Source organism: Equus przewalskii, chromosome 4, assembly GCF_037783145.1.
Source record: "Equus przewalskii isolate Varuska chromosome 4, EquPr2, whole genome shotgun sequence".
Classification (NCBI taxonomy): Eukaryota; Metazoa; Chordata; class Mammalia; order Perissodactyla; family Equidae; genus Equus; species Equus przewalskii.
This window is the reverse complement of record NC_091834.1, coordinates 50,402,966-50,415,016: the sequence shown is the minus strand read 5'-3', so window position 1 is coordinate 50,415,016 and position 12,051 is coordinate 50,402,966. Positions and strand designations below refer to the sequence as shown.

The 12,051-nt window shown below is 36.6% G+C and overlaps 1 protein-coding gene across 1 annotated transcript; it reads left to right on the top strand.

The window, feature by feature from the left end:
* Positions 1-10,193: 10,193 nt before the first annotated feature.
* Positions 10,194-11,305, top strand: PRPS1L1 (phosphoribosyl pyrophosphate synthetase 1 like 1). The gene has a single exon (XM_008515025.2). It carries the CDS (start codon positions 10,295-10,297, stop codon positions 11,249-11,251), a length of 957 nt encoding a protein of 318 aa, XP_008513247.2. The 5' UTR covers positions 10,194-10,294; the 3' UTR covers positions 11,252-11,305.
* Positions 11,306-12,051: the final 746 nt, after the last annotated feature.

Sequence of the window (12,051 nt, the reverse complement as noted above, 5' to 3'; positions counted from 1 at the left end):
AAGCTATATTTGACTATTTCTCAGACTACTGGTTTCTGTTACTTATACAAGATCCTGCAGATTCATCCCCTCCAGCCTCCTCATCAGCCACTACAGCACAGCCTCTGCTACCACTAATATTCCTGAGATGACTTATCCCCAGGGACAGACTTTCTCTGGCAATGGCAGTGGCTGCTTACTGCCTTTACCATTCTGCCCTCAGGGAGGGGATATGAGCACAGGTTCATCCTAAATTTTTGATACAAGAGCTAAGATTAACTATAATTATGTTAGGTTTCAGTTTTATAGACTTCATGGGTCAAGAGCCTTGAAAGTTAAGGTCCAGGGCCTGCCCAAGGTGAGGAGTCTCATAGGAGACCTTCTATTCATTATACTGGGACCCAAAAACTCTCTGTCCTCAGAATGATGGTGAACCAGAAGTAAACCAGCCTCCACAGTCCACAGCAGGAAGAGAGAATCTACTGGCGAGCACAGCAGACAGCGAGAAAAACAATGTGAGAAAGGAAGGTGAAGGGTTGGGAGGAGTGGATCCCTGAGAAGTTGAGACCTTAGGCCGCCCTTGCATAGTTCTGCAGTCTGGGGTTATACCATCTGGATAGTCCAGAGAAGCTTAAGTGCTGGATGTGGTTTAGGGTGGTCCCAGACTAGTAGAAACTCTATAGAGAAGTCAGAAGCAAGTTCTCTCTGGAAGAAGAAACTTTCATTCCAAATTTCAAAGAATTTCCTCAAATAAAATTTCATATGCCATGAGGGGACATAGTTAAACATAAACAAGCACAAAAGCAAAAAGCTAGCATGAGCAAGACAAACAGACAGCAGGTACAGATTCTAAAAACTTCAGACAATGGAATCACCAGATACATTTCATAAAGCAGCTATCTTACTAAGTTTTTAAAAGTAGTTTGAAATAAAAACAAGTTTGAAGATATCTTCAGAGAACAGTGAACTCTAAAAACTGCTCTGGTAGGATTGAACAAAAACTAAGCAAAATGTCTTCAAATGAAAAATACAACAACTAAAATTAAAAACTCAATAGATATACATACCTATTAAAGGGACAAAAATCTAAAACACTGACAACACCAAATGCCGCTGAGGATGTGGAGCAACAGGAACTCTCATACATTGCTGGCGGGAATAAAAAACGGTACAGCCACTTTGGAAGACAGTTTGGCTGTCTTCCATACCATGTGATCTTACCATACAAGCCAGAAATCACACTCCTTGGTATTCGCCCAAAGGAGTTGAAACTTTATGTCCACGTAGATATTTATAGCAGGTTTATTCACAATTGCTAAAGCTTGGAAGCAACCCAGATGTCCTTCAGTAGGAGAATTGATACATAAACTGTGGTACCTCCAAACAATGGAATATTATTCAGCGCTAAAAATGACCTATCAAGCCATGAAAAGACATGGAGAACCTTAAATGCGTATTACTAAGTGAAAGAAGTCAGTCTGAAAAGGCTAATTACTGTATGTTTCCAACAATATGACATTCCGGAAAAAGCAAACTATGAAGACTATAAAAAGATCAGTGGTTGCCAGGGGTGAGGGAGAAGAGAGATGAATAGGCAGAGCACAAAGGATATTTAGGGTGGTGAAAATACTCTGTGTGATATTGTAATGATGCATATATCTTTATACATTTGTCCCAACCCATAGAATGTACACCACCAAGAGTGAACCCTAAGGTAAACTATGGACTTTGAATGATTATGATGTGTCAATGTAAGCTTATCCTTGGTTAAAAAAAAAAAAAGTACCATTCTGGTAAGTGATATTGATAATGGTAGAGGCTATGCATGTGTAGGGGCAGCGAGTATATGGAAATCTCTGTACCTTCCTCTCAATTTTGTTGTAAACCTAAAACAGCTCTAAAAAAATAAAGTAAAAAAAATGCCAATCAACTGTTTTTATAGCATAATAGACTCATATGAAAAGAGATTAAGAAAGCTGGAAGATAGGTCAGAAAAATGGATGCAGAATGTACCACAGAAAAAAAAACTTGAAGGAAACTGTGAAAGAGAGGTTCATGGAAAATAGAATGAGGGGCATATTTTAAGTTTCATCAGAGCTCCAGTAGGAAGAGAGAGAATTGGACAGAGGCAATATTTGAAGAGATAACTAATGAAAAATTTTCCACAAGTAATGAAAAACACCAACCCACTGATTCAAGAAACCAAATGAATCTCAAGCATGTAATTACTTTAAAAAATTCAAGACCTAAACATATAACAGTGAATCTTGTCTTCAAAAAGAAAGAAAGGAAGAAAGAGAAAGAGAGAGAGAAAGAAAGGAAGGAAGGAAAGAAAGAAGAAAGAAAGAGGGAGGGAGGGAGAAAAGGAAAGAAGGAAGGAAAGAAAGAAAAAAGAAAATCTTAAAGAGCAGCTAGAGGGAAAAACGTGTTATCTTCAAAGTAGTAACTTTAAAGGATGCTGAGTTCTAAACAGCAGCAATGAAACCCAGAGAGGAAAAATGACGGACTTATAGGCTGAAAGAAAATAACTGACAACCTGGAAATGAATGCCTAGCAAAAATATCTTAAGAATGAGCGTAAAATGAAGATATTATCAGACTAAAAGAAAAAAAAGCTTTCCACCAACAGTACCTTAAAAATTTGTAAGGATATACTTTAGGCAGAAGGCAAGTGATCCCAAATGGAAGGTAAGAGGAGCAAAGAGAGTAAATATACCTAAATGAACATAAGTTATATAAAACAATAATAATAATGTGATTGTGGAAGTAAAAAAGGAAAGAAGGAAGCAAGGAAGGAAGAAAAGAAAATGAAAATACCTGGCCACTATATGTCAGGAGGGCACAAGTGAAGTTAAATGACAGGAAGTTAAATGGCATAAATTAATATGAAGTTAAATGACATTTATAAACAACATATCTAATAGATAAACATACAGTAAGGTTGAAACTAAAAGCTATAAAAATGAACCAATACTGTTTAAAAGATAGCTAATATAATTTTATTACAAGACAAAATAGAATTTAAGGCAGAAGGCATTACTAGAAAAAAAGAGTATTACTTTAAAATGATAACATCTCAATTCATCAGAAAGTTGCAATGACTTAAATTTGTAGACAGTTGATAAACCTCAAAATACAGCGAGAAATAAAAAAAGAGAGACTTAGTAGGAAAGAGAAATATACCAACAATCACTGTGGAAATTTCAACATATTCCTAGCAGTATTTGGTAAAAATAGACAAAAAATCAGTAAGATATAGAAGATATAAATAACATGATAAATAAACCAGACCTAATGTGTGTGCATGTATACAGCACCTAACCACTTCAGAGTACATATTTTTTCTAGCAAATATGGAATATTTCTGAAAAGTGACCACTTAAAACCAAAAAAGAGTTTCAGTAAATTTCAAAGGATTTAAGTCACACAGAGCATGTTTTCTGACTACAGTGCTATTAAGCTAGAAACCAAAAAACAACATATCTAGAAATTCACTATGTATTTGTTAATTAAGAAATAAACTAAATAACCCTTGAAACAAAGAAAAAATCGCTATCAAAATTGGAAAATACTTTTACCTGAGCACCAATAGAAATACCAAAAAATATTACACATAAATCTTTAGTTAAACAACACTTAGAGGAAAAATATATAGCTTTAACTATTAGTAAATAATAAGCTAAGCATACATCTTAAGAAGTTAAAAAAAGAACTGCAAAATAAACACCACAAAGAAGGGATGAAAGGAAATAATGAAAACAACCTTAAAGTCAACAAACTTTAAAACAAGCAGCTGGTGGGGTACATCAACAATTTCAAACATTAGTTTTCTGGAAAAGGCTGATAAAATTAATAGACTTCTGGTGAAATTGATCAAAAAGAAAGACAATAGTTACAAAAATCTAATGCCGGAAATGACAGAAAGAATCATGTTAAAAATGCTGCAGATACTAAAAATATAAGAAGAAGATATTATGGAAAGTATTAGATCGGCAAATTTGAAAATTTAGATGAAATAAGAAATTTTGTAGAAAAATAAAACTTAACAAAAGTGACAAAAAATTGGAAATCCTGAATATAACAAATAACCTATAACCTGAATGTAACTGTAACCATTAGAGAAATTGAATAAGTACTCAAAAATCTTCTGGCCCAGTTCCACCTAACATCATAACTTATTCAACTCTTCCATAGAATAGAAAAAGATGAGGTGCTCTCTCACTTATACACAGCTAGCATAATCTTGTTTTCTTAACCCCATAGGTAAAGACAAGAGAATTACAGGCCAAATTGTCTCATAAAGATACATGAAAAAATTCTAAATAAACTATTAGCTAACTGAATCAAGCAATATATACAAAGGATAATATATCATAATTAAATTGGGTTTATCTCATGAATAAAGTCTGTTCAACATTAGAAATCATTATAATTTACCATATTAAGAGATTAAATAAGAAAAATTATATCATAATCTTGAAGATGCAGAAAAAGCATATGACATAATTCCAGTCCCTTTCTTTCTTCTTCTTCTTTTTTTTTTTCTTGTGGTGAGCAAGATTGGTCCTGAGCTTACATCTGTTGCCCATCTTCCTCTTTTTGCTTGAGGAAGATTGATGCTGAGCTAACATCTGTGCCAATCTTCTTCTATTTTTTTTATGTGGGATGCCACCACAGCATGGCTTGATGAGCAGTGTGTCAGCCTGCACCTTATCCTAACCCATGAATCCTGGGCCACCAAAGTGCAGTGCATGAACTCAACCACTATACCACTGGGCTGACCCCTCAGCAAAAATTTCTGTGGAACTTGAAAACTGATTCTAAAATTTATGTGGAAGTACAAAGGGACAAGATTAGCCAGGATACCCTTAAGGAAGAACAATATGGAGGCCTTAAGTTTCTACTCATTCTAACACATACTTGAATGGAGAAATTCTTTTGGTTTTGCTTACTTTATTTTGTTAATAAACTGATAAACAGTGGTTTCCTCCCTCCAAAATTATCAACCCAATTATCAAACTATCAAATATTTACTCTGTACAGTGCTTAGTATCATCACAGACAGCCAACTGGTTTTCGGAGTATGACAAAGATCTCCCAGTGATGAATACTGTAAGAGACTCAAGAAGGAGGAATTGTATGATAAATAGGAGAGCCTCTTAGTTTTCATTCAATTCTTAGTGGGCTAATAGGTAGAAATTGGTTTTTAGATGTTCAAATGTTTAACAAATTTTTAAAACTCCTCAAATAACAAGAGTTCATATTCTATGTATATTTGTCAAAGTATTTCTGGAACATTATACAGGTATTTTAAGTTTGCAGTGTGTATGTGTATTATTCTTAAAGGATTAGGTGATATTTGAAAGCCATATTCATACGTAGAAAAGAAGAATGTGAAGAGAAAAGATCTAAAAGCAAAATAAAATATGCCACATTACAAGGGCAAGTGAAATGAGTAGAAGCAAAATAAATCAACTATACCTTTTATTTTCCTGAATGGCAAAATAAATATTGGTGATAGAAACCAGTGGTTCTCAAAATGTGTGGTCACCAGAATGGCAGCATCAGCATTACCTGGTATCTTGTTGAAAACGTGAAGTCTGGGGCTCCAGCCCAGACCTACTGATGAGTAACTCTTGGAATGGGGTTCATGAATCTGTATTCTAACATCCCTTCCTGATGATCCTGATGTCCTTGAAGTTCAAGAACCACTGAACCATTCCAAACCAGACAACACTCAATTTTTACTTATATGAATGGACAACTGGTCTTAATGTTTATTATGAGGATTAAATAAATAGTCACAAGTGAAGAGAAAAAAATAAAATGTCTTTAAAATAGGTTTGAATAGCGTAAATGGAGCTTGCCTTTTGTCGAGATATAATTAACATGAGTGTCTTTTTACCAATTTCATGAAACTAATATTCTACTTGAAAAGGGAAATATCCATAATCAAAAACTCCTTTAAAATACTTTAAGGGCCGGGGCTGGCCTCGTGGCCTCATGGTTAAGTTCGTGTGCTCCGCTGCAGGCAGCCCAGTGTTTCATTGGTTCTAATGCTGGGTGCAGACATGGCACTGCTCATCAAGTCACGCTGAGGCAGCATCCCACATGCCACAACTAGAAGGACCCACAATGAAGAATATACAACTGTGTACTGGGGGGCTTTGGGGAGAAAAAGGAAGAAAAATAAAATCTTAAAAAAAAAAAACTTTAAGGGCCAGCCCCGTGGCACAGTGGTTAAGTGCACACGTTCTGCTTCAGTGGCCCGGGATTCACTGGTTTGGATCCCGGGTGTGGACATGGCACTGCTGGGCAAGCCATGCTGTGTTAGCCATCCCACATATAAAAAGTAGAGGAAGATGGGCACAGATGTTAGCTCAGGGCCAGCCTTCCTCAGCAGAAAGAGGAGGATTGGCAGATGTTAGCTCAGGGCTAGTCTTCCTCAAAAAATAAAATAAAATACTTCACATAAATATTAGGGAGATATGTTCTTATTTGCAATTTACTAGTTATGGAACTTCTCCATATTTTGTTTCTTCTGTCACTATAATTATATATTATTCAGCACGTGTAAGCTCATTGCTATTCCAAGATTATTTCATGCTAAGATTTTTAAGTTCAACAGAAATTTTTTTTAAAAGTTCCAAAGTGTACTTTAAAAATACTTCTGTGAGTCTAACATAATACTCAGAATTAAAGTCACATTTCTGAATCACAAAATTTTCTCCTTTTCTCCTATTTGTCTCACTCAACTTTATTTACCTAATCACTATCTTCACATCTGTTGTACAAAATGACAGATTTCCAACTAAAAGCTCAGTAAACACACACCATAGTCAACTTTAATTATAAACAATCACAAAACAAACTTTAAAGCATTTCTACCAGTGTAAAGCTCTGTGGGAAATTGATTTCTCAAAGTGTTGTGGATGATTATTCTGAACAAAATAAATGAGGTAAGGTAATGTTACAATAATGATCTGGAACTGTGAGTCAAATGAGTAAGATTAAAGGCATAAAGAAAGTCTTCCTAATAAACAAGCAGATAACTGCTGGAAAGAAAAATATGTTCCTTGCTTGAAATTAACTGCCAAACATTCTCAACCTACACAAAGCTGTCAGAAAGGACATCTAAATCTGTCCTTGTTTGTAACATGTGTTGTGACAAGATTTGACAGTTTATCAAAGAACTATAATTGCCACCTAAACATCTAGCATTTTGTCAACTGCAAGTATGTTTAGTGAAAGCATTTATTTTACTTAAAATACAACAACCATTTTTCTCCACTTTCTGAAAAGAACTGACTGAATTTCTTTTCTTCTTAGGTGATCAAGCTGCATCAGGGCGCTCTCTGAATTATTTATGTTGGAAGAGTGAAGGGTAAAAGAGAATCGGTAAAGCAAGAAACTATTACCAAGGTAATATATATATGCTGGATATTGACTCAAAAGACCTTCAAAATACAACAATTCTCATGGATCCGTAGAGATGACATTTAAATATGTTTGCCTTGGGAAGGAGAAAGATAAGGCATTTTCTCTATATTACAATTTTCGTTTCCAGAGTAATTTATCAAGAAATGATGTCTTAAATGGAGAAAATGTATTGTTCAATAGGCATCATTCCTACCTGTAACTTTTGTGAGAAACAGTCAGTGGTAAGATAGATGTCTTTCTCAACCTACAGAGACCAAAGTAAACAGGAGCTGAATTCCCTTGCAGTAGATCGTGTAACAGAAATGTCAGAGTAATAACGATACCTCCATGACACTACTAAAGATTCCTTTCTTTCTGGAAATAGTTTTTACAAGTAAAAGAATTTTCCAGTCCCCAGTTTGAGGTTTTGTTCTTTGTGGCAGTTGTTTGATAAAAGAGTAAAGTTTTTATGCAAAAATTTCTGCACAAATTTTTAATTTTTCCTTCATTCTGACAAACCTCAAAGAAAAGGCCTAGAAGTGGGATAAGGACAAAAGCTCTATTTTGAAATTCAGGACTCCCTCGCTCTAGTCCACACTCTCCTTCTAATTAGCTGTTACATCCCAGGCAAGTGGCTTCATTTTTCTGAGCCTTGATTCCCTGTCTGTGAATTGGGATCTTAGCCTGGGAGGTCTCTAAGGCCATTTCCATCTTTAACATTTTATAATTCTACACAAATCCCTGGAACTATGAGGTGTTGCAACAGCCAAGGCTTAGAGCAAAAATAGCAGCAAGACAGAAATTTCTCCTACTTAACACCTCAAGGAAAATGCAACCGACTATGGGTTTTTAATGTTTACATTAGCATTCAGTCCTATTTAGGTAATATTAATTCTATTTAAAAATCTGTTTTGTTTTTCTTTAAAAACTGAAAAATGTGTGACACATTGAGAGCACTAAGAGAAAAATCATTTCAATTGAAGCTGCAAGTACTTTTTAGTGCTGCTAAATTAAATCACTGACTTTTCTTTGGAAATTACTGTATATAGTCTGGCTGAGGATAAGAATTATATAGTATAGGTGAGTCTGTTGATTTTATGATAGGAAAGAACATGCATGAAGGGTTGTGGACAGAAATGAGTCAGCATGCACTGTCAACCATGAAGAGTCTGAATCAAAGAGATAAACCTGTTGATGTTGGGGAAAGATGTGATTGCATCAACACAGGACATTTTGGTTTAGCCTTTTTGACATAGCAGTTTCTACGGCTTTATAATAACAGCAAATTCAATATATAAAAACACTTTTTTCTAGCCAAGTAATGTCTTTCACAGGCATTGCCAAATCTCACCCATTTCTGTTGCCTCCCTCATCCCTTACCCCATTCCTGATCTTATTCTATCCATGAACTCAACCCATTGGGAAGCTCAAAAGTGGGGTGAGAAAATATATTCATCAAATTATTTAGTAATTTCAAAGTATGAAAAATGATGATTTGGTTTTAGGCTAAATCAAAATATCCCAGAACCAAATGTAGACACACAATTAGCAATAAAATAAAATGTATGATCCATATCTGACGCCTCCATTATTTTTACGACACAGTTTGTTGTTGAAATTCCTGGTATTATGATCTCTTCCACTTCTTGCTCCATTATTCCAACTCTCAATGCACTTTGGAAGCTGTGCACTTAAAATTTGCTAACAAACGCTCATCATATATAATTTGTTAGTCTTTTTCAATTATAAGAGTAATCAAAGTTCAAACACCACATTAATAGATGGCAATAAAATGTGACGGTCCTTCTTCACCCCCAACTCCTACCATCCTACTCCTGTTTTCCTAGATAGTCATAATAAAGAGGATCTCCATAATGACTTGATGCTTTGACTATCACTTAATTTTAAATACATAAATATCATACTATGCATATTTTTATGACTGGGTTTTTTACATTTAAAAAGGTCTTGGAGACATATGACCACACACATTCAGTCTCTTTGATGGCTGCTTTTGTATGTACAATACATTTTTTGATAATTTACCTATTAATAGACATTTGTTCCCAGATTTTGCTTTTATAAGCAATTCTAGAGAGGTCACTATCTGTCATTCACCATCTTATACCCTGTAAGGGATACAACAGCTGAGACACAGAATGCTTCAGGAAATATTGACTGACTGAATGAATACAGCAACAAACACTGTTATCAATATATGTGGGGAGTATTTGGGAACATTTCTGTTGAGTACATTCCTAAAAGTAACCACAAATACTCAAAGGTTATGTGCAAAATTTCCCTTACAAAATCTACACACTTACACATCCTAATAGAAGGAGTTATCTTCTTATAATTTTCGCTTGCCTGATATGTGAAAATAATTAGCATTTTCTTGATTACTAGCATTTTCTCATATTTATTACTACTTATTTTTTCCTGTGAATTGCCTATTTATACCATTTTCAAACTTTTTTATTATCTTCTTCTTGCTCAATTGGAAGAACTCTGTCGAAAACATATTTTAGACATTTTCTCTGCTCTGTAACTTTCCTTTTAAGCTTAGGTGTGTTTTACCTTGTACAAGTTTATATTTTTACATATTCAAATTTGTTTAAGCAACCCTAAGAAACGAATAGAGGCACTTATAAAAGAGAAAAAAAATCCATAAACTGAAGAAAGACTTCATTCTTTAGTTTATAAGTTTAGAGTGGGTGCCAAGCAGGAATTTTTTTGAAAGACCCAGGGGCAACTTCGAGCAGCGCGCGGCTGGAAGCAGCCGCAACAGCCGAGTAACAACCGGAAGCCGTTAGTTGGAGTCTGCGGTCTGACTTCTGTTCCAATCTCGGTGGCAGCGGTGATCGCTGGACGAAGAGCGCCTAGGGTAGTGGACCAAAATGCCAAATATAAAAATCTTCAGCGGCAGCTCCCACCAGGACTTATCCCAGAAAATTGCGGACCGCCTGGGCCTGGAGCTAAGCAAGGTTATGACCAAGAAATTCACCAACCAGGAGACCTGCGTGGACATTGGTGAGAGTGTGCATGGAGAGGATGTCTACATAGTGCAGAGTGGTTGTGGTGAAATCAACGACAATCTAATGGAGCTTTTGATCATGATTAATGCCTGCAAGATTGCTTCAGCCAGCCGGGTTACCGCAGTCATCCCGTGCTTCCCTTATGCCCGGCAGGATAAGAAGGATGAGAATCGGGCCCCAATCTCTGCCAAGCTTGTTGCAAATATGCTGACTATAGCAGGTGCAGATCATGTCATCACCATGGACCTACATGCTTCTCAAATTCAAGGCTTTTTTGATATCCCAGTAGACAACTTGTATGCAGAGCCCGCTGTCCTGAGGTGGATAAGGGAGAATATCTCTGAGTGGAGGAACTGCATTATTGTCGCGCCAGATGCTGGTGGAGCCAAGAGAGTGACCTCCATTGCAGACAGATTGAATGTGGACTTTGCCTTGATTCACAAAGAACGGAAGAAGGCCAGCAAAGTGGACCACATGGTGTTGGTGGGAGATGTGAAGGATCGTGTGGCTATCCTTGTGGATGACATAGCTGACACCTGTGGTACAATTTGCCATGCAGCTGACAAACTTCTCTCAGCCGGAGCCACCAGAGTTTATGCCATCTTGACTCATGGAATCTTTTCTGGCCCAGCCATTACTCGCATCAACAGTGCGTGCTTGGAAGCAGTAGTGGTCACCAATACCATACCTCAGGAGGATAAGATGAAGCATTGCTCCAAAATACAGGTGATTGGCATCGCCATGATCCTTGCGGAAGCCATCAGGAAAACTCACAATGGGGAATCTGTTTCCTACCTATTCAGCCATGTCCCTTTATAATAGAATAACTTTGGGATTATTCTATTTTAAGATAAAAGAAAAGAAAAATGAAAATATACCATGCCCATTGATTTCATTTGGTATTTGATGAAAAACTCAGCAGAAAACTTATCTTGCTCCAGTGTAGCTTTCTACCTTCCGCATCAGGTGTATGAGAATTTATCTTAAATTGGGAAGAGAGAGATTGAGAATAATTGCTAGGATTTCCTATCAAGGTTGTCTCGTTCTGGCTTCTTTGATGATTTTGTGAGCCTTGCAACCTTATAGTTCAGCTGCTTTCAGACTTTGAGGGTGTTGTGTGGAGATGTTTGAAAGAGATTGGGGATGCTCAGACTACTTTACATGTGAATGCTTCAGGGTTTATTTTGTTCAGGACAACTAGCAATGCAGCCAACCCAATCTACCACTCCTCCACCTCCCCACCCCCTACCCTCTTCTATTTCCTGTCTTGTGCACCCCCTTCCCACCCTGTATGTCACCACTTCTCCAAGATCTATGCTAAACTGTATTAAGAGCTCTGAGCGACCTCAAATCTAGTTCACCTGATGGCTGAAACCCCTGCAAGGCGGGAGAAAAACTTTCAGCTTGAACAGCCATTGGGTGGGATCATGAGAGGAGGCTGCAAAGTGCAGCAAATGCTCTTGAGAGGAAGAAGAACAATCTATCACCGTCTGTTCGAAGTCTATGTATCTTGGCTTCTCCATTATGCCTGTTCCTTTTGATTTAGTTTTACCTCCAATCATCTTGACCTTTTCTTGGCCAAATATCCTGACGGGTCCAAATGACCAGTGTACCAGTCT

Coding starts and splice junctions, on each gene's coding strand:
- PRPS1L1 (XM_008515025.2), top strand. CDS start 10,295: ATGCCAAATATAAAAATCTTCAGCGGCAGCTCCCACCAGGACTTATCC.